Source organism: Ursus americanus, chromosome 2, assembly GCF_024610735.1.
Source record: "Ursus americanus isolate L20-20 chromosome 2, mUrsAme1.1.p, whole genome shotgun sequence".
Classification (NCBI taxonomy): domain Eukaryota; kingdom Metazoa; phylum Chordata; class Mammalia; order Carnivora; family Ursidae; genus Ursus; species Ursus americanus.
In genome coordinates, this window is record NC_142128.1 from 24,891,087 (window position 1) to 24,916,971 (window position 25,885).

At 44.9% G+C, this 25,885-nt stretch overlaps 1 protein-coding gene across 1 annotated transcript in view; it reads right to left on the reverse strand.

The window, feature by feature from the left end:
- The window catches only part of LOC148110526 (transport and Golgi organization protein 1 homolog), an 86,554-nt gene that overhangs the window by 7,322 nt on the left and 53,347 nt on the right, over positions 1 to 25,885 (reverse strand). Inside the window, exons 3-13 of the mRNA XM_087865598.1 lie at positions 18,733 to 18,864; positions 16,710 to 16,773; positions 16,403 to 16,541; positions 14,319 to 14,420; positions 13,581 to 13,641; positions 13,441 to 13,476; positions 13,294 to 13,361; positions 13,076 to 13,170; positions 5,223 to 5,293; positions 3,472 to 3,634; positions 2,792 to 2,874 (exon numbers count right to left, since the gene is read on the reverse strand). Coding sequence (XP_087721724.1) covers positions 2,792 to 2,874; positions 3,472 to 3,634; positions 5,223 to 5,293; positions 13,076 to 13,170; positions 13,294 to 13,361; positions 13,441 to 13,476; positions 13,581 to 13,641; positions 14,319 to 14,420; positions 16,403 to 16,541; positions 16,710 to 16,773; positions 18,733 to 18,810 — 960 coding nt within the window. The 5' untranslated portion in view covers positions 18,811 to 18,864. The remainder of the gene's footprint in view (positions 1 to 2,791; positions 2,875 to 3,471; positions 3,635 to 5,222; positions 5,294 to 13,075; positions 13,171 to 13,293; positions 13,362 to 13,440; positions 13,477 to 13,580; positions 13,642 to 14,318; positions 14,421 to 16,402; positions 16,542 to 16,709; positions 16,774 to 18,732; positions 18,865 to 25,885) is intronic.

A 25,885-nucleotide genomic window follows, 5' to 3' on the forward strand; every position in this document is an offset into this window, starting at 1 on the left:
ATCTCTAGGTTCAAAATGAGTCTCCTGCAGACAGCAAACAGATGGGTCATGTCTTTCCATCCAGTCTGTAACCCTGTGGCATTTTATGGGAGCATTTAGGCCGTTCACATTGAGAGTGACTACTGAGAGATATGATTTTAATGATGTCATGTTGTCTGTGAAATCTTTGTATCGATAGATTGTAAATTTCTTTCCTGTATCACTCTTGGGGTTTTTTTTTCTTTTATAGAACCTCCCTGAATATTTCTTGTAGGGCTGGCTTGGTGGTCACATATTCTTTCAGTTTCTGCCAGTCTTGGAAGGTCTTTTTCTCTCCATCAATTCTGAATGACAGCCTTGCTGGATAAAGGATCCTTGGCTGCATGTTCTTCTCAGTTAGAGCTCTGAAATACCTTGCCAACCTTTAATGGCCTGCCAGGTTTCAGTAGACAGGTCTGACATTATTCTGATGATCCTCCCTCTGTACGTAAGGATTTTCTTCTCCCTGGCCGCTTTCAAGACTGTATCCTTGAATCTAATATTTGCAAATTACACTATGATGTGACGTGGTGTAGCTCTGTTCTCATTGATCTTGGGAGGGGTCCTCTCTGCCTCTTGGACTCGAATGTTTGTTTCCTTTGCCAGATTAGGGAAGTTTTCAGCTACAATCTGTTCAAATATCTCTTCTAGACCTCTCTCTTTCTTCACCCCCGCAGGGATGCTGATGATTCTGACATTGGAACATTTCATCAAGTCAGTAATCTGTAACTTACATTCTTGAGATTGGATTTTTTTTGAGCCAAGTTTCCATTTTTTCCTTCTCTTCCACCATCCCATCTTCTAATTCACTAATTCGTTCTTCTGCCTCATTTACCCTGGCCGTCAGAGCATCTAGTTTAGACTGCATTTGATTCATAGCATTTTTAATTTCTGCCAGATTCGCTCTCATTTCCACCCTTAGAGATTCTATATTTCTTGTTAATATTTTCGTTAATTTTTTTTCAAGCCTACACATCATCTTGACCATTGTTACTCTGCACTCCATTTCTGACAATTTGGTTATATCCATATCCATCAGTTCTATGGCAGAGGCCACAGACTCATTATCTTTTCTTTGCTGGGGGGATTTCTCTTCCTCGTCATTCTGATGAGGAAAGGTTGCAGGGATGTACAGAACCCAAATTATTGACCAGGACCCAGACAGTGTGCACTTGTTTTATAGGGACCTTAGGGATGTGGGCTTCTTGAGTTTTCAGCCTGCCTTCAGGGGGGAGGAGCCTGCCGCACTGATATTCAGGCAACCCTTTTTGGGTAGAGTCACTCTGTCCCCTGTGAGGGGGGATGGAGATGGGCACAATGTGAACCGGTATTTCTGGGCTTTTATTTTCTGGTGGCTTTCCCTGGTGGTTTTCTGTGCCTCTTCTGAGAGTCAGAGCAGCAGTGGCCGTATCCTAGCCTCTGTCTCAGAACAGAGAGATCACAGTCTGCCCTCCACTGAGCTCTCCTGGCCACTTTAATTCTGTTTCTGTCGGTGCTGCTAAAAACCCCCGCAGCATCCCAGGTTGTGCGCCCCACAGCCACTCTCCCAGCCCTCGGTTCCAGGGCTGACCCATCTCTGTCCTTTGTGCTTTTAACACTGCCAGCCACCACCCCTGTTCCCAAGCGCACTCCCGAGTTTCCTGTTTCAGTGTGGTTCTCGTGCACTCCAGAGCGCCAGTTTTCAGTCTGGTTGTGTGCATGCGCTCCCGAGCTCCCGGTTTCATCGAGTTCAAGCTCCTGGTTTCATTGAGTTCGAGTATGCACTCTGGAGCTCTGGTTTTCAGTCTGGTCGTGCACGCGTTCCCAGGCTCACGGTCTCAGTCTGCTTTCCTGTGGGTGCCAGTCCACGAGTCCAGCCTGCTCACCAGTGCAGGTGGCTACTAATTCCCGGTGCCCGAGTGGAGTGGCTCCCTCCCCCTTCCATTTATCTTCCGATATCTGTGCACAGATTCATGGCTCCCCGCTTCGTACCTCAATACTCAGTGCTGGAGATGTTCGTTTGTAAAGATCCAGATGTATCTTCCTATGTCTCGGGCTGATTTCATGGGTGTTCAGGATGATCTGGTAGATGTCCAGCTCAATTCAGGAGACCAGCTGAAAAAAGGTCCCCTATTCCTTCGCCATCTTTTTCCAACCCCCCAAGAAGAGGGATTCTGTACAGCATGTTTACCAGCAGAAGTAAAACAGGGATGACTTATGAAACTTGCCCAATCTAAGAACATTCCAAATGGCAAAGCAGAGAATATAAAATGGAGAGAGAGTTTCCCCTAGTTTCCAGTCGTGAGGATGACCACAGACCTTGTCACAGGTTAGTCATCTAACCCTAACATGAACACAACACCAATCGCACCTGAACGTACCCTAATGGGAGTCAGGCTGGCCAGAGACTTCAGTGTGTAGTGAGGCGTCATCCTCCTTGAGTTATTTCCCCCCACATGCATTGTAGGCGGGCAGGGGAGCACACACACACGTGTGCACACACATGCACATGCACACACATGCACATGCACACACACATACACACACATGCACACACGGTGAGCACCCTGCCATTCTTCACCTCTAACCACCTGTGGCTTCAGGAGGGGCCCCTGAAGGTGATGATCTGTAACGGAGAAGCCTGTCAGTCCCTGCGTGAACTGCCTGTATTTTGAGAGGTGAACAACGCCACAGACAAACTAGAGGATCCACCCAACAGACACAAGGCCAGGACAGGGTGCTGCTCAGAAAGGGAAAAGTTTCTGGAACAACTGGAAAAGGCCACAGTAATTACCTTGCCCATCCCCGGGTCTCTATTGGGCTTGGTGCCATTGTTCCTCATGGGAGCCCCACCAGCTTCAGCATCAGACCAAAGCCCTAGAACGCATGGAAGTGGATTCAGACCGGCATTGACTGTGCGGAATTCAACCAACCCTCCAAACTTACCCCCACCATGTCCCACCCTCTCCCACTTTTGGGTCCCTTCTCAGACACAGAGCATTCCCACATGTCTCTGGTGACCCCTGACGACAAGGGGGACACCTGCCCCTCCCCCTCGAGGAAGGGACCACTGTCCCCCCACCTTGCTTCAGGTGTTTTCATAGCTAAGGAAATAGCAGTAGGCTGCTCTGGGAAAACCGGCTACAAATGAAGTGAGCGGTGTGCCTCAATCCTCAACAGCCCAAAATGTAGTCGCTGGAAATGGTCTGGCTGAAGAATGTTATGTCTGACTTTCTGTAAAATGTCTGTCTCTCTCTACAAGAAACACCTGCTACCCAGATCAAAATGAGAAAATGACATGCCCCACGGTGTAGTAACAGTGTAGAAACTAATGAATCTTGGTATGTCTTTAGCCAGGTGAACCCTTGCAACGCAAAGCCCTAGGGCCCCACCTCTACATCTTCTCCAAAGTTTCCTCGTGGAGAAAGATGGATATGCTTTGCAGGCCAAGTCCTACTGTTCAGATCACCTTACCAAATGTGGGCAGTGGAGGTGGTTGGTGAGGTCCATGAGGCCAGCAGGGTGGAGGCGGTGAATGTGGCCCATAGTACAGGAACGGTAATAAGGTAGGGTCCTTGGGGTAAGGCCCACAGGGAGGTCCTGGGAAATGATGAAGCCCCGGTGCATCCATATAGACCTACACACAAAAAATAAACCATAGGCTGACATGAGAGAGAAAGGTAGCAACACTAATGAAAGCTGAAAACCAAAGAAACAGGTGTCATTCCCCGAAACCTTCCCCACCACCAAGTTCCAAGACAGTAACATCAGTGCCAGAGGTTACCCGTCTCCTGCGTCCCACCTACAGCCTGTAGTGAACAGATGCCGTGGGGATAAACTACTGTTACCACATGTAATATATGCCTGCAAATCTAGAGAGGCAAGGAGTCTGCCCCAAAGTATTGACAGAGTTAATACTAAACTAATAAAAATGTCTATGCCAGATGGGCCGGCATCTATGTTCAGGACCACACTTCACCTGCCATGACAACCACAGCATCTTCTTCTGTACATTGAGAACAGACAAAATGAGAGGCAATGGGAAGCCCAGTATCCACAATGGAAGCACAGTCATTCGAGGGTCAACTGGCAGCCTACCAGCCCCCACCTGACCCTGCCATGCTTCTCTCCCTGACAAAGGGGTCTTCTACTCTCCACAAGTGCTGTCATGGCCTCAGACTCCACTGAGGAGACATAAATGTCTGGAGTCCTGCAGCGGACTTGGAAAAGTGCTTTCTGAGAAGAGCACCATCCCGGTGAGTTAGTGAGACCCAGCTCCGTGGGTCTGCGTCACTGACATTCAGATGCTCCTTGGCTCAGGCACAGAGCAAATGCATCATCCCTGGTGCCGAGAACCACTGAGCGGCCGAGTCGACATCCCCAGATGTGAACCAGCGTGTCTAAGGAGCTGGTGTGACACTCTCAGGATGGATCAGGAGAGACGCTATTAGCCTCACAGCCACCAAACCACATCAGAATCCGCTCACAGGAGCACAACTGAAACGTGTGTGAGGTGTGGGCCCTGCAGGGAGTCACCGGGATTCCCTCTTCGTGGCTGCTGCTCCAGGGGTGTTTTCTACTACACACCGGGCGCCTGGCAGAGCTATCCGTCCTCTCACCCAGGGCACAACTGGAGGGATTCTGGGTTGCATCTTTATTCACACATATGGAATGCACATGAGGTCACAACTCACCTTCTCTACCAGCATCAGAACTGCCCAGAGCACGGGGCACAAAGTGTGAGGCAGGGATGGCTTTTCCCATTTTCCAGTGAGGATTAGTGCAGACACTCTCCCAGGTTAGTCTCCTGTCCCGAACCAACAATGCTACCACTCCCACGGGAAAGCAAACTGCAAGGAGTCAGCCAGACTGGCCAACTTCAGTGTGGAGTGAGGTGTCACCCTCCTTGAGTTATTTACACACACACACACACACACACACACACACACACACATACACACACACACCGACACATAGAAGAGGGGAATGCTCTCCTGTCCTTCAACTCTAAGGGCCTGGGGCTTCAGGAGTCCCTGTCTAAGGTGATGATCTGGAAACAGAGATGCCCGTAAGCTCCTGCATGAACACTTGGCATTCTCAAAGGGGAGCAAAACCTCAGACAGATCACAGGACACACCCAACAGCCACAAGGCCAGGACCAGGTGCTGTTCACACAGGAATAACATCCAGAAACGGACACAACGGAAAATGCCCATAGTGTTTACCGTAGCCATCTCTGAGTCCTTTTTAGGGCTGGTGCTGCTGTTCATCCTGGGAACTGGTCTAGATTCTGGATCTGACAAAGGATGGAGGTTTATTGTGGTTTGTATACCCTCTATGCCTTCCTCCCCATCTTACACTTTCCCAATCAGAATAGAGGATTTCCCACATGACTCAAGCAACTCCTTTGCTAAGAGAGATACCAGCCACCTGACTCTTGCGGGACACACTCGAAGACCCTGGATCCAGTGTTCCATAAGTAATCAATCAACAGTGGATAGGTCGGGGTACAACTGGCTGGAAATCAACACTGAAACTGGGGTGCTCAATACACATCCAGCAAAATCAACTTTTCTTCAAAGATTAAAAATCTAAGTGAGAAAAGCCTTGGGTGGGTGATATCAATAAACCCTCAACAGGCAGAGCATGCATTCTTTTCTCAGGCCGCAGACTGATGGTTCAATGTTTGTGTACAGATGAGACCTAGCATGTGTGACTGGCTATTATGTAAATATTTAAGAGAAGAAATGCAGTAGATTAACTGTATAATCACAAGCAAAGGAAAAAAAAGGCATATTGAGCAGTAAAGCTGTGGCACTATACTGATAACATTAGAGGAGTAAAATGCACGAATTTCATTGACGAATGTAGTATGGTAGACTACAAATAAAACAAAAATAAAGAGTAAATCCAGATTAGGGTTCCAAGATGGCGGAGGAGCAGGAAACCTAAAGTTCATCTGGTCCCGGGAATTCAGCTAGAGAGCTACCAAACCATTCTGAATATCAATGAATGCAACTGGAGAACAAAGAAAAGAGTAGCAGAAACTCTATGAACAGAAAAGCGACCACTTTCTGCAAGGAGGAGAAAAGGTGGCGGAGGAGTAGGTGACCCCTTTCTCAGCTGGTCCCCTGAGTCGAGCTTGATATCTACCAGACCATCCTGAAAATCCACGGAATCAGCCTGAGATGCAGGAAGATACATCTGGATCTCTACAAATGAACATCTCCAGCGCGGAATACTGAGGTACGAAGCAGGGAGCCGTGAATCCGCACACAGATGTCGAAAGATAAACAGAAGGGGGAGGGAGCCGATGTGCTCGGGTGCCGGGAAGCAGTAGCCACTTGCACTGTGGAGCAGCCGGACTCACGGGAGCGGTGTGCACTCACAAGATAGCAGACTGAGACTGTGAGCCCGGGAATATGTGTGCCACCAGACTGAAAACCAGAGCTCTGGAGCACTCACTGGAACCGCACTAAAACCAGGAGTTGGGGAGCACGCGCACGTCCAAACCGAAAACCGGACCTCCGGAGTGCTCACTGGAACTGGACTGATACCAGGAGCTTGGGAGCGTGTGTGTGACCAGACTGAAAACCGGTGCTCCGGAGCACACGCGAACCACACTAAAACAGGGAGTTTGGGAGCATGCGCGGGAACCGGGGACGGCTGGTGGTGTTAGAAGCACAAAGGACAGAGACGTGCCAGACCTGGAAGTGAGGGCTGGGACAGCAGCTGTGGAGTGCACAACCCGGGATGCTGCAGGGTTTTTAGCAGCACTGACAGAAACAGAGTTAAACTGGCCAAGAGAGCTCAGTGGAGAGCGGACTGAGATGTCTCTGTTCTGAGACAGAGGCTAGGATACGGCCACTGCTGCTCTGACTCTCAGAAGAGGCACAGAAAACCGCCAGCAAAAGCCGCCAGAGAAAAAGCCCGGAAATAACAGCTCACATTGTGCCCATCCCCATCCCCCCTTGCAGGGGACAGAGCGACTCTACCCAAAAAGGGTTGCCTGAGTATCAGCGCGGCAGGCCCCTCCCCCCAGAAGGGAGGCTGAAAAATCAAGAAGCCCACATCCCTAAGGTCCCTATAAAACAAGTGCACACTGCCTGGGTCCTGGTCAATAATTTGGGCTCTGGGCAGCCCCGCAACCTCTCCTCATCAGAATGACGAGGAGGAGAAATCCCCCCAGCAAAGAAAAGATAATGAGTCTGTGGCCTCTGCCATAGAACTGATGGATATGGATATAACCAAATTGTCAGAAATGGAGTGCAGAGTAACAATGGTCAGGATGATATGTAGGCTTGAAAAAAATATTAACGAGAATATAGAATCTCTAAGGGCAGAAATGAGAGCGAATCTGGCAGAAATTTAAAATGCTATGAATCAAATGCAATCTAAACTAGATGCTCTGACGGCCAGGGTAAATGAGGCAGAAGGAGAAATTAGTGAATTGGAGGATGGGATGGTGGAAGAGAAAGTTAAAACAGAAACTTTGCTCAAAAAAATCCAATCTCAAGAATGTAGATTATGGGAGATTACTGACTCAATGAAATGTTCCAATGTCAGAATCATCAGCATCCCCAAGGGGGTAGAGAAAGAGAGAGGTCTAGAAGATATATTTGAACAAATTGTAGCTAAGAACTTCCCTAATCTGGCAAAGGAAACAAACATTCGAGTCCAAGAGGCAGAGAGGACCCCTCCCAAGATCAATGAGAACAGACCTACACCACGTCACATCATAGTGTAATTTGCAAATATTAGATCCAAGGATACAGTCTTGAAAGCGGCCAGGGGGAAGAAAATCCTTACATACAGAGGGAAAAATATCAGAATAATGTCAGACCTGTCTACAGAAACCTCACAGGCTAGGAAGGGTTGGCAGGGTATTTTCAAAGCTCTAACTGAGAAGAACATGCAGCCAAGGATCCTTTATCCAGCAAGGCTGTCATTCAGAATTGATGGAGAGATAAGGACCTTCCAGGATTGGCAGAAACTGAAGGAATTCGTAACCACCTAACCAGCCCTACATGAGATATTAAGGGGGGTTCTATAAAAGTAAAAGACCCAAGAGTGATACAGAAAAGAAATTTACAATCTATAGAAACAAAGACTTCACAGGTAACATGACATCATTAAAATTATATCTCTCAATAATCACTTCCAATGTGAATGGCCTAAATGCTCCCATAATATGCCACAGGGTTGCAGATTGGATAAAAAGACATGACCCATCCATTTTCTGTCTGTAAGAGACTCATTTTGAACCTAAAAATATATCTAGACTGAAAGTGAAGGGATGGAAAACCATTTTTCATGCCAATGGACCTCAAAAGAAAGCTGGGGTAGCAATTCTCATATCAGACAGATTGGACTTTAAGCTAAAGATAGTTGTTACAGATACAAAAGGACACTATATTATTCTTAAAGGATGTATCCAACAAGTGGATATGACAATTATAAATATCTATGCCCCCAACAGGGAAACAGCTAGATACAGAAGCCAACTCTTAACCAGAATAAAGAGACATATAGATGAGGGGCGCCTGGGTGGCTCAGTCGTTAAACATTTGCCTTCAGCTCAGGGTGTGATCCCAGAGTCCTGGGATCAAGCCCCACGTCGGGCTTCTCCGCTGGGAGCCTGCTTCTTCCTCTCCCACTCCCCCTGCTTGTGTTCCCTCTCTCGCTGGCTGTCTCTCTCTGTCAAATAAATAAATAAAATCTTAAAAAAAGAGAGAGAGACATATAGATGAAAATACATTAGTAGTAGGGGACCTCAACACTCCACTCTCAGAAATAGACAGATCACCTAAGCAGAAAATCAACAAAGAAACAAGAGCTTTGAATGACATACTGGACCAGATGGACCTCATAGATATATATAGAACAATACACCCCAGAACAACAGAATACTCATTCTTTTCGAATGCACATAGAACTTTCTCCAGAATAGACCATATACTGGGTCCCAAAACAGGTCTCAACCAAAAGCAACAGACTGAGATTATTCCCTGCATATTCTCAGACCACATGCTTTGAAACTGGAACTCAATCACAAGGAAAAATTTGGAAGAAACTCAAACACTTGGAAACTAAGAACCATCCTGCTCAAGAATGATTGGGTAAACCAGGGAATTAAGAAGGAAGATCAAACAATTTTTGGAAACCAATGAAAATGAAAACACATTGGTCCAAAACCTATGGGACACTGCAAAGGCAGTCCTAAGGGGAAAATACAGAGCCATCCAAGCCTCACTCAAAAGAAGAGTAAAATCTAGAATGCAGTTTTTATATTCTCACCTCAAGAAGCTGGAGCTGGAACAGAAGAACAGGCCTAACCCACCCACCAGAAGGCACGTGATCAAGATTAGAGCAGAGATCAGTGAATTAGAAACCAGGAGCACAGTCGAGCAGATCAACAGAAATAGAAGCTGGTTCTTTGAAAGAATAAATAAAGTAGATAAGCTACTGGCAAGACTTATTCAAAAGAATAGAGAAAGGACCCAAATTAATAAAATTAGGAATGAAAGGGGAGAGATAACGACCAACACCAATGAAATAGGAAGGATCATTAGAAACTTTTATCAACAGCTTTATGCCAATAAATTAAACAACCTGGAAGAAATGGATGCCTTCCTGGAAACCTATAAACTACCAAGACTGAAACAGGAAGAAATTGATTATTTAAACAGACCAATTAATTATGAAGAGATTGAAGCAGTGATCAAAAACCTCCCCAAAAACAAGAGTCCAGGGCCAGACAGATTCCCCAGGGAATTCTGCCAAACATTCAAAGAAGAAATAATACCTATTCTCCTGAAGCTGTTTCAAAAAATAGAAACAGAAGGAAAACTACCAAACTCATTCTATGAGCCCAGTATTACCTTGATCCCCAAACCAGGCAAAGACCCCATCAAAAAGAATTACAGACCGATATCCCTGATGAATATGGACACCAATATTCTCAACGAAATCATAGCTAATAGGATCCAAGAGTACATTAAAAGGATTATCCATCATGACCAAGTGGGATTCATCTCTGGGATGCAAGGGTGGTTCAACATACGCAAATCGATCAGTGTGAAAGATCATATCAACAAGAAAGGAGTCAAGAACCATATGATCCTCTCAATTGATACAGAAAAAGCATTTGACAAAATACAGCATCCTTTTTGATTAAAATCCTTCAGAGTGTAGGGATAGAGAGTACATTCCTCAATCTCATAAAAACCATCTATGAAAAGCCTACAGCAAATATCATTCTTAACGGGGAAAAGCTGGAAGCCTTTCCCTTAAGATCAGGAACACGACAAGGATGCCCACTCTCGCCACTATTATTCAACATAGTACTAGAAGTCCTTGCAACAGCAATCGGACAACAAAAAGGGATAGAAAGTATCCAAATCAGCAAAGAAGAAGACAAACTGTCTGTCTTCACAGATGATATGATACTTTATAGAGAAAACCCAAAAGAATCCACCCCCAAACTACTAGAAGTTATAGAGCAATTCAGTACTGTGGCGGGATACAAAATCAATGCTCAGAAATCAGTTGCATTTCTATACCCAAACAATGAGACTGATGAAAGAGAAATTCGGGAATCGATTCCATGTACAATAGCACCAAAAATCATATGTTATCTCGGAATTAACCTAACCAGAGACATAAAGGATCTATATTCCAGAAACTACAGATCACTCTTGAAAGACATTGAAGAAGACACAAAAAGATGGAAAAATATTCCATGCTTATGGATCGGAAGAATAAACATAGTTAAAATGTCTATGCTACCCAGAGCAATCTACACTTTCTATGCCATCCCAATCAAAATACCAATGACATTTTTCAAAGAACTGGAACAAACAGCCCTTAAATTTGTGTGGAACCAGAAAAGGCCACGAATCGCCAAGAATTGTTGAAAAGGAAAAACAAAGCTGGGGGCATCACGTTGCCGGATTTCGAGCTGTACTACAAACCTGTGATCACCAGGACAGCATGGTACCGGCACAAAAACCGATACATAGACCGATGGAACAGAATAGAGAACCCAGAAATGGACCCTCGACTTTAGGGGCAACTAATCTTTGACAAAGCAGGAAAAAACATCCAGTGGAAAAAAGACAGTCTCTTCAATAAATGGTGCTGGGAAAATTGGACAGCTACATGCAAAAGAATGAAACTTGACCACTCTCTCACATCATACACAAAGATAAACTCCAAATGGATGAAAGACCTTGATGTGAGACAGGAATCCATCAAAATCCTAGAGGAGAGCATAGGCAGCAACCTCTACGACATCGGCCACAGCAACCTTTTTCATGACACATCTCCAAAGGCAAGAGAAACAAAAGATAAAATGAACTTGTGGACTTCATCAAGATAAACAGCTTCTGCACAGCCAAGGAAACAGTCAAAAAAAACTAAGAGGCAGCCCACAGAATGGGAGAAGATACTTGCAAATGACACTACAGATAAAAGACTGGTATCCAAGATCTACAAAGAACTTCTCAAACTCAATACACGTGAAACAAATAATCAAATCAAAAAATGGGCAGAAGATACGAACAGACACTTTTCCAATGAAGACATACAAATGGCTAACAGACACATGAAAAAATGTTGGAAATCATTAGCCATCAGGGAAATTCAAATCAAAACGACCTTGAGATACCACCTGAAACCAGTTATAATGGCAAAAATTGACAAGGCAGGAAACAACAAATGTTGGAGAGGATGTGGAGAAAGGGGATCCCTCCTAGACTGTTGGTGGGAATGCACGTTGGTACAGCCACTTTGGAAAACAGTGTGGAGGTCCCTTAAAAAGTTAAAAATCGAGCTACCCTATGATCCAGCAATTGCACTACTGGATATTTACCCCAAAGATATAGATGTAGTGAAGAGAAGGGCCATATGCACCCCAATGTTCATAGCAGCATTGTCCACAATAGATAAATTGTGGAAGGAGCCGAGATGCCCCTCAACAGATAACTGGATTAAGAAGATGTGGTCCATATATACAATGGAATATTACTCAGCCATCAGAAAGAACGATTACACAACACTTGCAGCAACTTGGACAGGACTGGAGGAGATTATGCTAAGTGAAATAAGTCAAGCAGAGAAAGACAATTATCATATGGTTTCACTCATTTATGGAACATAAGAAATAGCATGAAGATCGGTAGGAGGAGGAAGGGAAGAATGATGACGAGGGTAAACAGAAGGGGGAATGAACCACGAGAGACTGTGGACTCTGGGAAACAAACTAAGGGCCTCAGAGGGGAGGGTGGTGGGGGAATGGGATAGGCTGGTGATGGGTATTAAGGAGGGCACATATTGCATGATGCACTGTGTTATACGCAAATAATGAATCATTGAACATTGCATCAAAAACTGGGGATGTACTGTATGGTGACTAATATAACAAAATAAAAATTATTTTAAAAAAAGAATGAATCCATAAAGAGTAACAAAAATAAAGAGCAAATCCATATTTACTCCATAAAGAGTAAGTAAATGCCTTTTTTCTCAAATGGTCTTTTTTTTTTTTCTTTTTCAAAAAAGTCTTCGCCAAGGCACTTGAAGGCTCAGATGGTTAAGGGTTGGCCTTCTGCTCAGGTCATGATCTCAGGCTCCTGGGATCAAGCCTCACATTGGGCTCCCAGCTCAGTGGTGAGTCTGCATCTCTCTCTGTCTCTCCTCCCCTACTCATTCTCTCTCTGTCCCAAATGAATAAATAAAATCTTTAAAAAACAAAAAGGTCTTCACCACTGAGTCAAAGTGGCAAGGAAGTTGGGGCCCATGACTCCTCCAGCCTCCTCTCTTCAGTAGGGGGTGGCGAAGGGGCGGGTCTGCAGTCAGGGGAGGGGTGTGAGCTCCACCTGTCACAGGGACAGGTGCCTTGCTGCCAGGGGCATCTGAGGAAAACACCCTCATGTCACCCCTTCAGACAACCTGTTGTCCTTAGGCAGTGCTTGTGATTTTCTCCAGGACACACAATGACCACCCACAGGAATGGGAAGGACACCGTGTGCTTTCCCAGCAGAAGTCAGGCTGCCCCGTTTCACAGCGCGCCCACTACCTCTCCGTGGAGGGCTCCACATCTCAGGTCTTCCCAGTATCGCTTCCTGTCTCATGCATCCTTCAGGCAGCATCTGTCCTTCCATCATGTGCAGTCTTGAATACAGAGAAAGAACAGACGTCTATAAGAATTACATCACCACGTCCTCTCCTGGACACCAAACAGTGTAGCCGTCACCCCTCAAGACACCCGTAAAAAGGCACATCAGACTTGCACACCTGTGTATCATGTAGGCGTTCTCCCTTCTCTGCTGCTGTATCTCCCGCTCCCAAACCCGAGCCTTGATCTGCGGGAGAAAAACCCACCCACCTTCAGTTGTGCGGGACTGTGCCCCAAACGGAGAGCAGGGAAAAGAAAACACTTACCCAGTTCTCTAGAGCATTCTTTTCATAAACTGCAATCTGAAAAAGCCAACACACCAAAAGCGCATGTTCAGGGATCTAAGGGCCACTTCCGTCCCCTGCAGGAGGCGCTAAGGGGCCTGTTGGGGCACAGCTCAGGTTACCTTGCGTTCAAAGGTGAGCTCTGCCTCCTGCAGCTGGTCTTGCATCTCTCCGATCTGTTGTCTGTCAGGTACAATTGCTTTCGTCAGATAAAGCCCAATATTGGGTGTGATTTTAAATCATCGGCCCATGTGGCCGTCCTCCAGTTATCTGTCCCCTCATCCAATTGATCCTCACACAGGAAACACTTCCACATGACTATACGTGGACAGCAGGATCAAAGCTATTGTCACATCCTTTCCTTACTCATTTCTCCACACATGCAGGGTTCAGAGTTGATATAATTTCCTTACCCGTTTTCAATCTTTCCCTAATTTATCACATGACAAGTATCTTTCGTCATGAAGCTCTATTCTCCTTTAACTTCTATCCTCGCCACGTTTGCCAGGGTTGCAAAGACCAGCGCCATCAGATGGCACCACCGTGTTTATGGGTAGGATTCATCCTACGACAAACTGCTTTCCTCAAGATGAGGACCGCTGACATCACCCCCAGGGATGCTGGTGTGGAAGAAGTTTCCACAGAGTCAGACCAGCGCTGGGAATCAGGACATGTTTACTAACATGGTTGTTTTGCTCTTTCTAAAACTTATCTCTTTGGGTCTGTTTTTTCCCTCTGATTATGTCCTGTGAATTTTTGGTTATATTACATGTTAATGGAGTCTAAACATTGTACAAAGGTGAAAAATACAAAGTGAACAGGAATTTCAGGAACCGCTAGTATGGAGTGTCTGAACTCACTTGTACTTGTCCATTTCTTCTTTGATTACTTTCAGATTTTCCTCGGCATCTGACAGCTGATTCTTTGTTGCCTCCAGTTCATAAAGTGTCTTTTCCAGCTTCCTAAAATGGGAAAGGTATATACATAGACCAGTAGCCAAGGTCCAGAATTTCTGCCATTTTTCTTCTCAGCACACTTGACGGCCTAGATTAGAGTGGTTCCCATAAATGCACAGACTGACAACACAATCGGAAATGAATTGAAGGCCCCATTTAGGGTTAAAGAAAAATCAGACTCTGGCTGCTGCCATGTCCCCTGCAATCGGAGCTGTCTTTATACTTCTCTACTTCAATTCATTCATCACCAAGTCACCAAATAACACTGCACTTTGTGTCTTTCTTTGAGACAGTGAAGGCTCATTTCGGTTCAAAGTGACCAACCATACTCATTAGGATGAAGCAGGAGACCATCATTAGTCCTACACCTCCATGGGGAGCCCCGATCCTCAGACCAAGGCTGTGCCCGACACGGACAGCCCAAAAGGAAGCCTTCCAGAGTATGGCTTCATCAGCATGGTAACTCACTCCCAGACATCTCTAGGGTTTAGAAGTACAACCCCTGCCTCCTCCTTCAAAGATCTCGGTGGAGGAAAAGGCCAATCTTAGCGCTGACAGTATGTCCTGAAGTATAAAATGATGTGAACTGTCACACAGTCAGGGTGTTATCTCCAGGCAACAGATGTCAGATGGACAACTATCAACTGCATGGAGTCAACCTACTTTAACAGAGTCCACTGATAGTGAAAGCAGCAAAGAGCGATGCTTAGAAAGGCTGGTTTCCTGTGTTGCCCTCAGACTCTTTTGTTCATGGTGTTGATTTAAAGGGTTTCAATGTGACTCTTGATTTACTCAAGAATCACATGCAAAAAGACTCTTAGAAACTGAGACAAAAGCTCTAGACAGAGAAGGACTCATGCATTTGCTTCTGGTCTCTCAGGCAATCCTTCAGCACATGCTCTGTGGAGTGCCTGTGATGTAGTGGCTTGGTTGTAAGGTGTTGAAGAGAGAAAGGTGGTCAGGACACTGTACCTCCCCCAGAACAAACTTACCAATGAACAGAACCAAGATGCCAGTGAGTCAGAGCGGCCCCTACCCCCGGTGTGGGAAGGAGTAATACAAAGCTGAGTCTCCAGGAAGAGAGGGAACAGTTTTGCTTTTCAGCATGAATGAGGGACTCTAAGGTCCTGATCTCCTTTTGAGAAAATAGAGGAAACACTGAACAAAATAGGAAACTCATGAGTAAATGCACCCAATTTCTAAAGAGCACATGAAGAAACACGAGAACCAGATGCAGAAGAAGGAAGCCCAGGAGAAAGCCAGCCTGGAAGTGGGGCCAAGCTCCCCAGGGCTCATCAATGAGTTCTGGAACAGGCAAGTGAACTGCAAAGAAACTGAATGACTTTATGAGCACAGTCTTAGAAGGAAACAAGTGCTGTTCAGGGTCAGCCAGCAAAGGTGAGTCCTAGTGAAACTGCAGGCTTTGCTTGGGACCCAGGAGAGTTACACGTAAAAAATCGGGTGGACAGGAAATACTCCGGCCTTCTTAGGGATTGGGCCGCAGTGAATGATCTCAGTTGTACACTGGATGAAGGGATCCAATATTGCTGGAGCCCCAACCCACTTTCCACAAAGAAATTCCCATTGTTTCTGCAGCAAGAGAATTCCATTTTTCTCTACACATTCTTGACCCAAATTTCATACTGAACAAAATTGACCGAATTCAGGGCTGATAAGAACATGTGATGAGACTGAAATCAAAAGGACAATGTAGATGGACCCAGAGGGGATACAGGTGTCAAGGTGATTAATGCTGGTACCTTCCCTCTTCTGCCCCAATGAATCACACCACAACGTGTGACAAGCAGTTGGAACAGAAACAAAAATGCAGGTTGCACAGATCAAGGTAGGAAGGGCAGGTACTTCTACAGAATGTATTTGGCAAAAATACTCTAGATCCAATTCCCAACGAACTACAACTATCTAGCCTGGCTGCCACATAAATTCATACAACAGTGTTTGTGACGATTAACACAGGAATAGCTTACTCTTCGGCAGCCACTTTTCTTCGTTCAGAGAAATCCACCACGATACCCAATTTCTTCCTTAGCAGCTTCAATTCCACTTCCTTAGCTGCTTTCAAAGAACTCAGGGCGTTGCACTTCTGTTCCAGGACCTTTTTGCTTTCTGTAAAGGATGAGTTTTCTTTTGTATGAGTGGGCACGTGACCTGAGAACTTGGTTTTGTTGGGGAAAGGAGAAGGGCAAGACCTTGAAGGCAGGAAGGCATTCTTTCCCTTCCCAATGCAAACTCATTGCCAGCATCTGGGGATTTCTTTCCCCAAAAATAACATACCCTTCAGTACATGTTTTTTGGACTCCAAGGCTCCCCACTCTCGATCTGCCAATGCATCTTGGGCCTTGAAGACAGATATGAGAAAAGACATTCAAGAAATCATGATCACAGAACAATGTGAGTGCACCTAACAGAACGGGATCATGCAGTGCAACAAAGAAAGCCCTTGAGGCATAAATAGAACAAGGAGAAAGTAAGGAGGGTGGAAACTAGTTCAAGAAAAGAACTCACAATGGCTTTCTTAGTGGAATATATATTTTAAAAAATCTTCCCTTTTTCACATTGAAAAGTCTCTGTTCAGCATTAAGAGTGGAAGGGACTGTACAATTTGGCTGGCTATCGCCCTTCGTCGTTTAAGTATCTTGTGGGATTTTCTGCATATCTTGGAGGGCAGGGCTGAACGATGTGATAATTACCTCGCTGTGAAATAAACCATACTTCCTAGTCCTTGAAATAGCAGACCTCATCGTGATGGTCCTAAGTGAAATTCCAGCTCACTGTTCAGTAGGAGTTTCAGTTCCCAGATGCCCACTCTCTACTGTGGTAAACAGCAAGCGAATACGCTGCCCTCCCCTCACCCAATGACCAAAAGCCTCCCGAGCCACATTACAGTAAAATGCAACAGTCAACTCTTTTTTAAAAATTTGATTTTATTTAAATTCATATAATTAATATATAGTGTATTATTAGTTTCAGAGGTAGAGTTCAGTGATTCATCAGTTGCATACAACACCCAGTGCTCATTACATCACGTGCCCTCCTTAATGTCCATCACTCAGTTACCCCATTGCCCCACCCACCTCTCTCTCCAGCAACCCTCAATTTGTTTCCTATAGTTAAGAGTCTCTTATGGTTTGACTCCCTCTCTGATTTCTTCTTATTTTTCCCTCTCTTCCCCTATGACCCCCTGTTTTGTTTCTTAAATTCTACATATGAGTGAAATCATATGATAATCTGGAGTTGGGGTTAAGGGTGGGTGCTGAAAGGAGGGGAGGGCAGCAGTAACACCTTACCCAAGAGGAACAAGGATAAGAACTACATCACACTTCTTCTCATAAACCATGCCATCAAGAAGGATGAAATGTTTAAAGTGTTAAAAAGAATCATCAAACTAGAAACCTGTGGTCAGTGAAATCACCCTTCAACACACACTACAGATTAAGGAAAACTGTCAGGCATATTTCAGTGGTAAAGCAGTCAGTTCTCTGAAAAGACAACAATTTCTAATGTGCGTGCATTAACAACAGAGAGTCAAAGTACATGAGGCAGAAACTGAAGGAATTGCTGATGGAAATAGATGAATCCATTACTACAGCTGGAGAATTCAAAATCCTCTTACTGGTCATTGACAGATCCAGCAGATACAGAAGTTCCATGAGAACACAGGTGAACTGAACAGCATCACCAATCTACTGCATCCATTAACATCTGCAGAATACTTCATTCAACAACAGAAGTACAGACATTCTTCTCAAGCTCCCATGGAACATTCACTGAGAGAGGCCATATTCGAGGCCATAAGATACATCTGAACAACTAAAGGAATAAAATCACAGGAAGTATGTTCTCAGACCACAAATGACTCAGACTAGACATCAAGAAAAGAAAGATAGCTGGAGAACGACAAAAAAAAAAAAAAAAGAAGATTAAACAACACACTTCTGAAGAACACAGGGGTTAGAGTGGATTTGGGTGGAGTGATGGGTGAAAGAGGTGAAGGAGATTGAGAGTACACTTATTGTGATGAGCACAGAGAAGTGTATAGAATGGTTGAATCACGTTGTATGCTTGAAACTAATATTACACTGTTTGCCAATTATGCTTGAACTTAAAAAAAAACATATGGATCACAGAAGGCACTTCAAGAAAAATTATAAAATATCCCAATCTAAATGATAATGAAAATTGAATATAATAAAGGGAAATTTGTACTACTGAATGCATATTAAAGGTCCAGTGACTATAAAATTTTCTGCTTACTTATGATTACAAGTGTATCTATAAGGTACTTTAGTATACTTACAGCAAGGATGGTTCTCCAGATGTAAATGAGAAAGGCACAAAGTCCCAGGGAGGCAGTAATAACGGGAAGGTTCCACATTATTCCAACACCATCAGGGCCAAGAATGAAATGGTCAAGCAAAATGTGGACAAGCTGAAATAACATTTGAGATAATGAGGAAATCTCAAAGACATTACAATATATCTGTCACAAAGAATCACCTTTACGAACCCTCACCAGCCTCTAAGAGGTAAGCACACCTCTCAAATTCCTCCTCATGGAGGAGGAGGACAGAGGGATTACAAAGGAGCAGGTGCAAACTGTTGAGAGTGAAGAATGTGTTTACCATCTTACTGTGGTGATGGTTTCATTGCTGCTTACCTATGTCAAATATCAACAAACTGTATTCTTTAAAAAGCTGTTGTTATCATACATAAATTATATCACACTGAAGCTGTAGAAAAAATTTAATAGGCAAATCTTAAGAGATTTTCTTTTGCCTACAAGCACATTGCAAATATTTTTTGTATGGCTAACAGAATTTAAGAATTTATAATCCAACATAAAATAGACAAGATAAGTAAATGTAAACTTAGAGCAGGTAAGAAGTCAGTGACTTCTATTGTACATCCATGAAGGACCTGGATAAACTCCTTTGGAACGTTTCCAAAAATACACCCAAAATTTATGGAAACACAAGAGAAAGCAAGAATAAAACATGTACTAGAGATACAAATGAGAATGTTATATGGACAGCTGTTTATAGATTAGGACATAAGTGAGACAGACAGGAGGCTGCTCATTAGCTCACTAATATAACATGGGATTGTTATTCCAACAAAAATAAATTATAGTTATTGTTTGGTTTCTGAAAACATTGACGTTTTCTTTCAATGCTCACTTTGCTTCTGAATCACAGCCCAAAATGTCAGATTTCTGAAGTACATAAAGATCTGCATCATCAGGTGATCTTGTATATTTTGATGAAATCTGTGAGATTTTAAGTTACTTGAACACTTATCTCCAAAAATCCAATGAAAGGAATTCATGCTCCTATTTCTTACTATTCTACCTAAATCTATCAGCAGCAACTATGAAATTTAACTTCTAAAAGAATACAAAATTCCTGGATATGGACACCAAAACAAAGAACACATCTCATTTTTAAAAAGCTAGACTTAGAAGTATTTTAGGAGACAAGACACTCACCGTACAATTCATACTCATTCACACCAAGCATGAATTTTGTGCAAACACAACTCTCTAGAAAGTAGCCCCTGAAATCTATAACATTTCCATCTTCAGCCTCATCACAGCTGAGGTCAGGAAAATGTGTGCTGGTGGAAACATACACTGTCTTTGAATAGCCACTGTCTGAAAGAGAGCAGTAGCTGTCAGCACTATGGTTGATCACGGGGATCAAATGCACAAAGGACAGAGGCCATCTTGTCATGAATGTAAAACACCCCCAGTCGTGGGCACTCGGTACATCTGGCAGCTGTCTGGATGCTGACCAGTAGCTGACTCTTAACTGGATGACATCCAATGGGGCCAATAACACTAGGTTTTCAGAGACAGTGGCCATGAGCAGGTGGGGGGGTGGAAATGCAAGACCAGTGAGTTTATGCAAGAGCCCAGAGATGAGGCAGGGTGAGAAAGCTGAACTGATCTATGAGATGCGGACTGGGTAGAGGGGAATAATTCCAATCAAGACTACTAAGAAATGTCCTCCTTTGAAGACTCAAAAGAAATGGAATAGAGTCTATTTTGACTGGAGGTATTCGTGTGGGATGATTCTGCCTCAATATAAGGATCCTTCCTGACTACTGACACTTTTCACATCCCTCTGTAAGAATCTGGTGCAAGCCGATCTAAAGAAGTCTACTTATTTCTAGGGGTGTTCCCTGTTTGTCTGTCTGTCTCTTTCTCTCTCTCCTGGGGGTATGGTTTTCACTTTTTAATGATAGAGTGAAACATTCACACTGGGAACCAGGTATTTCTGAATATTTGGACAATCCTAAGGACATTCAGGACCTTTTTACTTTGGGGAAATCAATACTCTGCACATACATGGCCAAAGAAAGGACAACAACTCATTCATGTCCTGATCCCACCACTCCTAGTGATTTTCCTATGACAAATGTCCCAGCAGGATGTGGTCACTTACTATCTGCTGGGCTTCTCAGGGCTCTCATGGACCTGGTGGGACACAGGGTCCCTGGGGATAGCCTCCAAGACCAGAAGGAAAGGGCTGACTCAGAACTTGTTAAAAGTCAACAAACCAGGAAGCACAGAGCACAAAGGACATTTCACTTTTTAACACTCTAGTCCCAAAACCAATGCTTGAGATACCACTGTTCCCAGGGCTGCCAAACTTCACAAATATGAACAATGTGCTGATAGGAAAACAAACTACCCTTAAGATGGACCCTAAACTTATAAGGCTTGAAGCACGAGCTTCACCAGGCTTCCAGAAGCTAATCTAATACCCATAGTTCCTATTAAATTCTAGTTCCTGACATTTTTAAAGACAATTTTAATGAGATAAAATGTACATATCATACAAGCTCCCAATTTAAGACAAAGAGCTCAATGGCTTTTCGTATCTTCACAAATCCTTTCTTCTTGACACCATAAACCTAGTATTTTCAGGTTTCCATCCTGCTAGCACTGCGGGTTTTGGACCAAGCAGCACAGACAGGATGTAGAACTTGGTGTGGATGGCCGTGGCCACAACCCCTTCAGGCTGACCTAGAAACCTGCCCTGTGGTGCTCGGTCTTCAGGGAAATGTGAAGTTCTTCTGAAGTTCCCATCGAGAAGCCCATAAAAAAGCTGTTATTTAACTACCATGGGGAAAAACCCCACCAGGAAGGAAGACACTACCAGCAGCTTTGGGGCACCTGGGTGGCTCAGTCAGTTAAGTGACAAAGTCTTGGTTTGGATCAAGGCATGATCTCATGGTCCTGAGATTGAGCCCCTCTTCAGGTTCTGGGCTCACTGCACAGCTGGCTTGGGATTCTCTCTCCCCCTCCCCCTCTGCCCTTCCCCCCACACCTGTGCCCTTTCTTTCTCTCTTAAATAAATCAAATCTTAAAAAAAAGAAAAGAAGGAAGACACCACTGAAGTGCCATGTTTACTCACATTTGTGTTTGGGTAACTGGGACATTGGAGCAAGAGAAGCCAGAAGAGCAGCCTCTGCATCTTCATCTCCTGGCCCTTTCAAGGGGTGCTGGGGCACCAGGGAGGAGGTGGAGATGGTGAAGGGGACGATGTGGGGATGGTAGGGGTAGGGAAGGGTGGGAAAGGGGACAGGGTGGTAATTAGGGATGGGAATAGGGTGGAAATAGAGGGTAGGATTGGGGAAGACGTTTCTCAGAGTTGGTCAGGGACAGTGCCAGTGTCAGATTAAGTACTCAAAGGAAGGGAGGAGGGTTCAGAAAGGTTAGTAGGTCAGCAGGTTAGTAAATCACTAGGTCAGCAGGACACATTAGCAGGTACAGGGAACCTCAGGAGCAGTTGGAGTGGAGGAGGATCCATCTTCCTCCAAGCCTTCCCCTGGTTCAACGTTTCCTTAGCAACCCAGAACCTTTATAATCTCTCCACCAATCAGCTGCCTTTGCCCCTAGATCAACATGGATGCCACAGGTAACCTCATTTTCAAAAAACACTTCCCCGCTGATGCCCCACCACGCGCCATCCCAACGACAGTTCCTCTCTAGAACTTTGGCAGACCTTCTTGTTTCTGCTCCCTCCCAACCCAGGTCCCTGTTCCCTCTTCTGGGCGCTCTGTCCTTCCTTTCCCAACTCCCGTCCTAAGGCCATTGGCTGAACAAAATATAAAGCAAAGGAGAATAGAACTGCAAAAACAATCAAATACACAAGCAGGATGGGAGGTTTCAGCCCCCTCTCAGCAACTCAGTGCAGATAGAACATCCATAAGATGTAGGTCCTGAAAGCAAACCATCTGAATCCCACAGCTATCTCCATATATCTGTCCACATCCATATACCACTGTGGAGGACACATTAACTGTAGGCACACAGATTGCAGTTACAAAAATACACCCGATTTATTTTGTCCACAGGGGAAATTTCAATGTTTCCAGGGAGTGAAATCACACAGAGTACATTTTGGTAATAAAATGGGCTAGAAATCACTATAAAAAGCTAACTAGAAATTCCCGTATGTTTAGAATTTGAGAAGTACCTCTGTAAACAAAATATAAGTAAAGAAATCCCAAAGAAAAAGAGCGATGTTGGAACTCAATGAAATGAGCATCATAAAATTATAATCAAATATGTCTTCTGGCCAGAAATTCCTGGAATATTGGTATGATATTGGTGTGGTCTCAAATCATCCCTAATTGACCAAGATATTTTAATACCGCAAATAGCGGTGGAACTGTCACTTATCTCTATGACCCTCCTACCCATTAGCTTGGGCTTTACATTATGAACCACACAGGGAATCAATCCAAGCTGACTCTCATGAGATCTCCTGGGACCTACAGGAATGAGAGCATTTTAAGAGAAAACGTTCACCAGCTTCTCTCCTGGGAGATCCAGGGACAACACCCAGAGAGCTGGCAGCTCCAGGTGTGCTGAGTGGGGAGAGCCAAGCAGGTGGGCAGGCCCAGGGGCCCAGGTTACTCGATGAACCCCTGTGATCATCTCTCCTGGGCCCTGTCCTGAGCAGCACTTCCTAAACTGTTTCTCTCTAGGACTAACACAATGTTTCCCCAACTCATTCAGGCCCAAGGCAGCTGAAAATCAGTGCTCTACAAACCACCACTTCATTATTTTGCAAATTTCTTGTAAATAGGAACCATTCTAGCTCTGCTAAACTAGGAAAACAGTATCTTTAACATAAATATAAAGAAACGATAAAAAAACAAGCAAACAGAAACAAAAGAAGGATCACAAAACATTAGTATTAAATTCTGTTTAGATGCCGCTGCCCACCTCAAGAGCCCCAGAGTTGGGCTGTCCTGGTTATAGAAGGAGAGACCAGCTACAGAAGGGGTGGAGTTAGACTAACCCAAAAGTGAATGGGAGAGAGACCCAGCCTATAAGGGGGACTAGGGAATTCCATGAAGGATGGCCAGGGTCACCCTGATTATAACTGGAACAGGGAGCAGGGAAAGAAGAAGCAGTGAACAGAGTTTGGGGGCATCAAACAGGTGAGATCACTCATGGTGGTGAGGAAGTGTCCCCAAAGCCAGTGTCAGCCTCCCATTCACCTAGCACACATCATCTCTCAGGCTCCAGATGGCAGGAGGAGGTCATGAAGTGTGGGGAGAGTTATGGGCCCCTGGCGAGCCTGAGGGATTCCTGGGCCCTGGGAAGGGTGAGTGAGTGGGGTCCCTTAGGGAGGGCTGAGGAACGGAGCTCCTGGACTCCTTGCAAGGAATGGGGGATTGGGCACCCCTGGAAAGGGCTGGAGGAGTCTTGCAGGATTCCTGGGTCCCCACAGGGCAGATCTCTCCCACACCTGTGCTGATACAGGGTGGGATCTGGAAGCAGCAGCAGTAGCAGCATTGAGAGGCAACAGAGGCAGCAGATCCATGGGAGGCTGGATGGAGCAGTGAAGAATGGTCTGGCAGCCAAGTGGACTCACCAGGCTGGGCTGCCCTCGGCCCCTTCCCCTTCTCCAGCCACCTCACTAGCTCTGGCCCTGACCTCACCCTCAAGCAGGGCATGGGCAAGCCAGGCAGAGGTGGACACCTGGGGCCAAGGAAGGGTCCCTCCCCAGATCTCTGTGTCCTGGCTGTGGAATAGACAAAAAGGAGTCACCCAGGGCCCCTAGAACCAGGAGGAGAATCTGGCCCGAGAGTCCTCTCTGCTGGGGCTTGGGGAGAATCATGGAGGGACAGCATTTGGCACTGGTTCATTCACAGAATAAAAGCACAACACAAGTCCCCTTGGATGCTGATGTCACTTTATTACCCCAGCCACATTCTGAGCGCTCACTCGGGGACTTGGAAGCAGGAGAGTAACTGATATTAATTTAAAAGAACAAAAATGCTGGAATGTGATGCTCTTACAAATCAATGTCCATCACTTCCCTCCTCATACTTTCCATAGTGGGGAAACTGAGGCAGCCAGGGATTTGGCGAAGATGACACAGTGGTTTCTGAGGGTTTTGCTGATTACATCTGACCAAACTCCTTTTTCCAAAGGTCACTTCTTTTAATCTTGCCTGATGGTTTTGGGCAGCTCTGAGACAAATTCCACCTGGTCAAGGATAAAGCAAACTCATCCTGACTTAGTCCTGCCGTCATTTCCTACCAATGCCCCATGCCCCCCCTCTGCCCCTGCACAGTCCCCTAGAGGGGGTGGCACCATGTGGTGGTCCCAATAGGCTCCACCAAGCATGTCAGTGTGTCATCTGACCCTGGAAGTTAGATGCATCCCTGTGACATGCTCTGGCCAGTGAGATGTGAGTGGGAGTGAGGGGTGCCACCTCAAACAGAACACTTGGGACAACTGAGTCTGGCATCCCCTCTGTCCATCTCATATAGCACCTGGCAGTTACCTACGGTGGGTCTGCTTTTATCCTGGTCCCAGGAAGACCATGTGGGTGTCTGGCAGGAGCAAGAAAGATACTTCCCTCATTAGAAGCCGCTAAGACACAGGGCTCTTAGTTACGCACAGTAACATCTGGCCCATGCTAACTGGCAGGCACCCTCCGGTCTACTCTCTATGAGGCAGCACAGCCTAACATGCGAAGCATGAACTCTGTTGTCAGATACACACGGCTTTGAGCTCCAGATCTGCTCAAATTTATCCATTTTTTTCTAGGTTGTCCAGTTTGTTGGTGTATAATTTTTCTAGTAGTCTCTTATGATCCTTTCTATCTGTGATAGCAGTTGTAACTTCTCCTCCTTCATTTATGATATTATTTATTTGAGCCCCTGTTTTTTTTCTTATGAGCCTAGCTAAAAGTTTTGTCAATTTTGTTTATATTTTCAGTGAACCAGCTCCTAGTTTCATTAATCTTTTCTATGGCCTTTTTAGTCTGTATTTCATTTATTTCCATGCTGATTTTTAACATTTCCTTCCTTCTATTAACTTTGGACTTTATTTGTTCTTAATTTTCTAGTTCATTTAGGTGTATGGTTAGATTCCTTATTTGAGATTTTTCTTGTTTCTTGAGGTAGGCCTGTATTGCTAT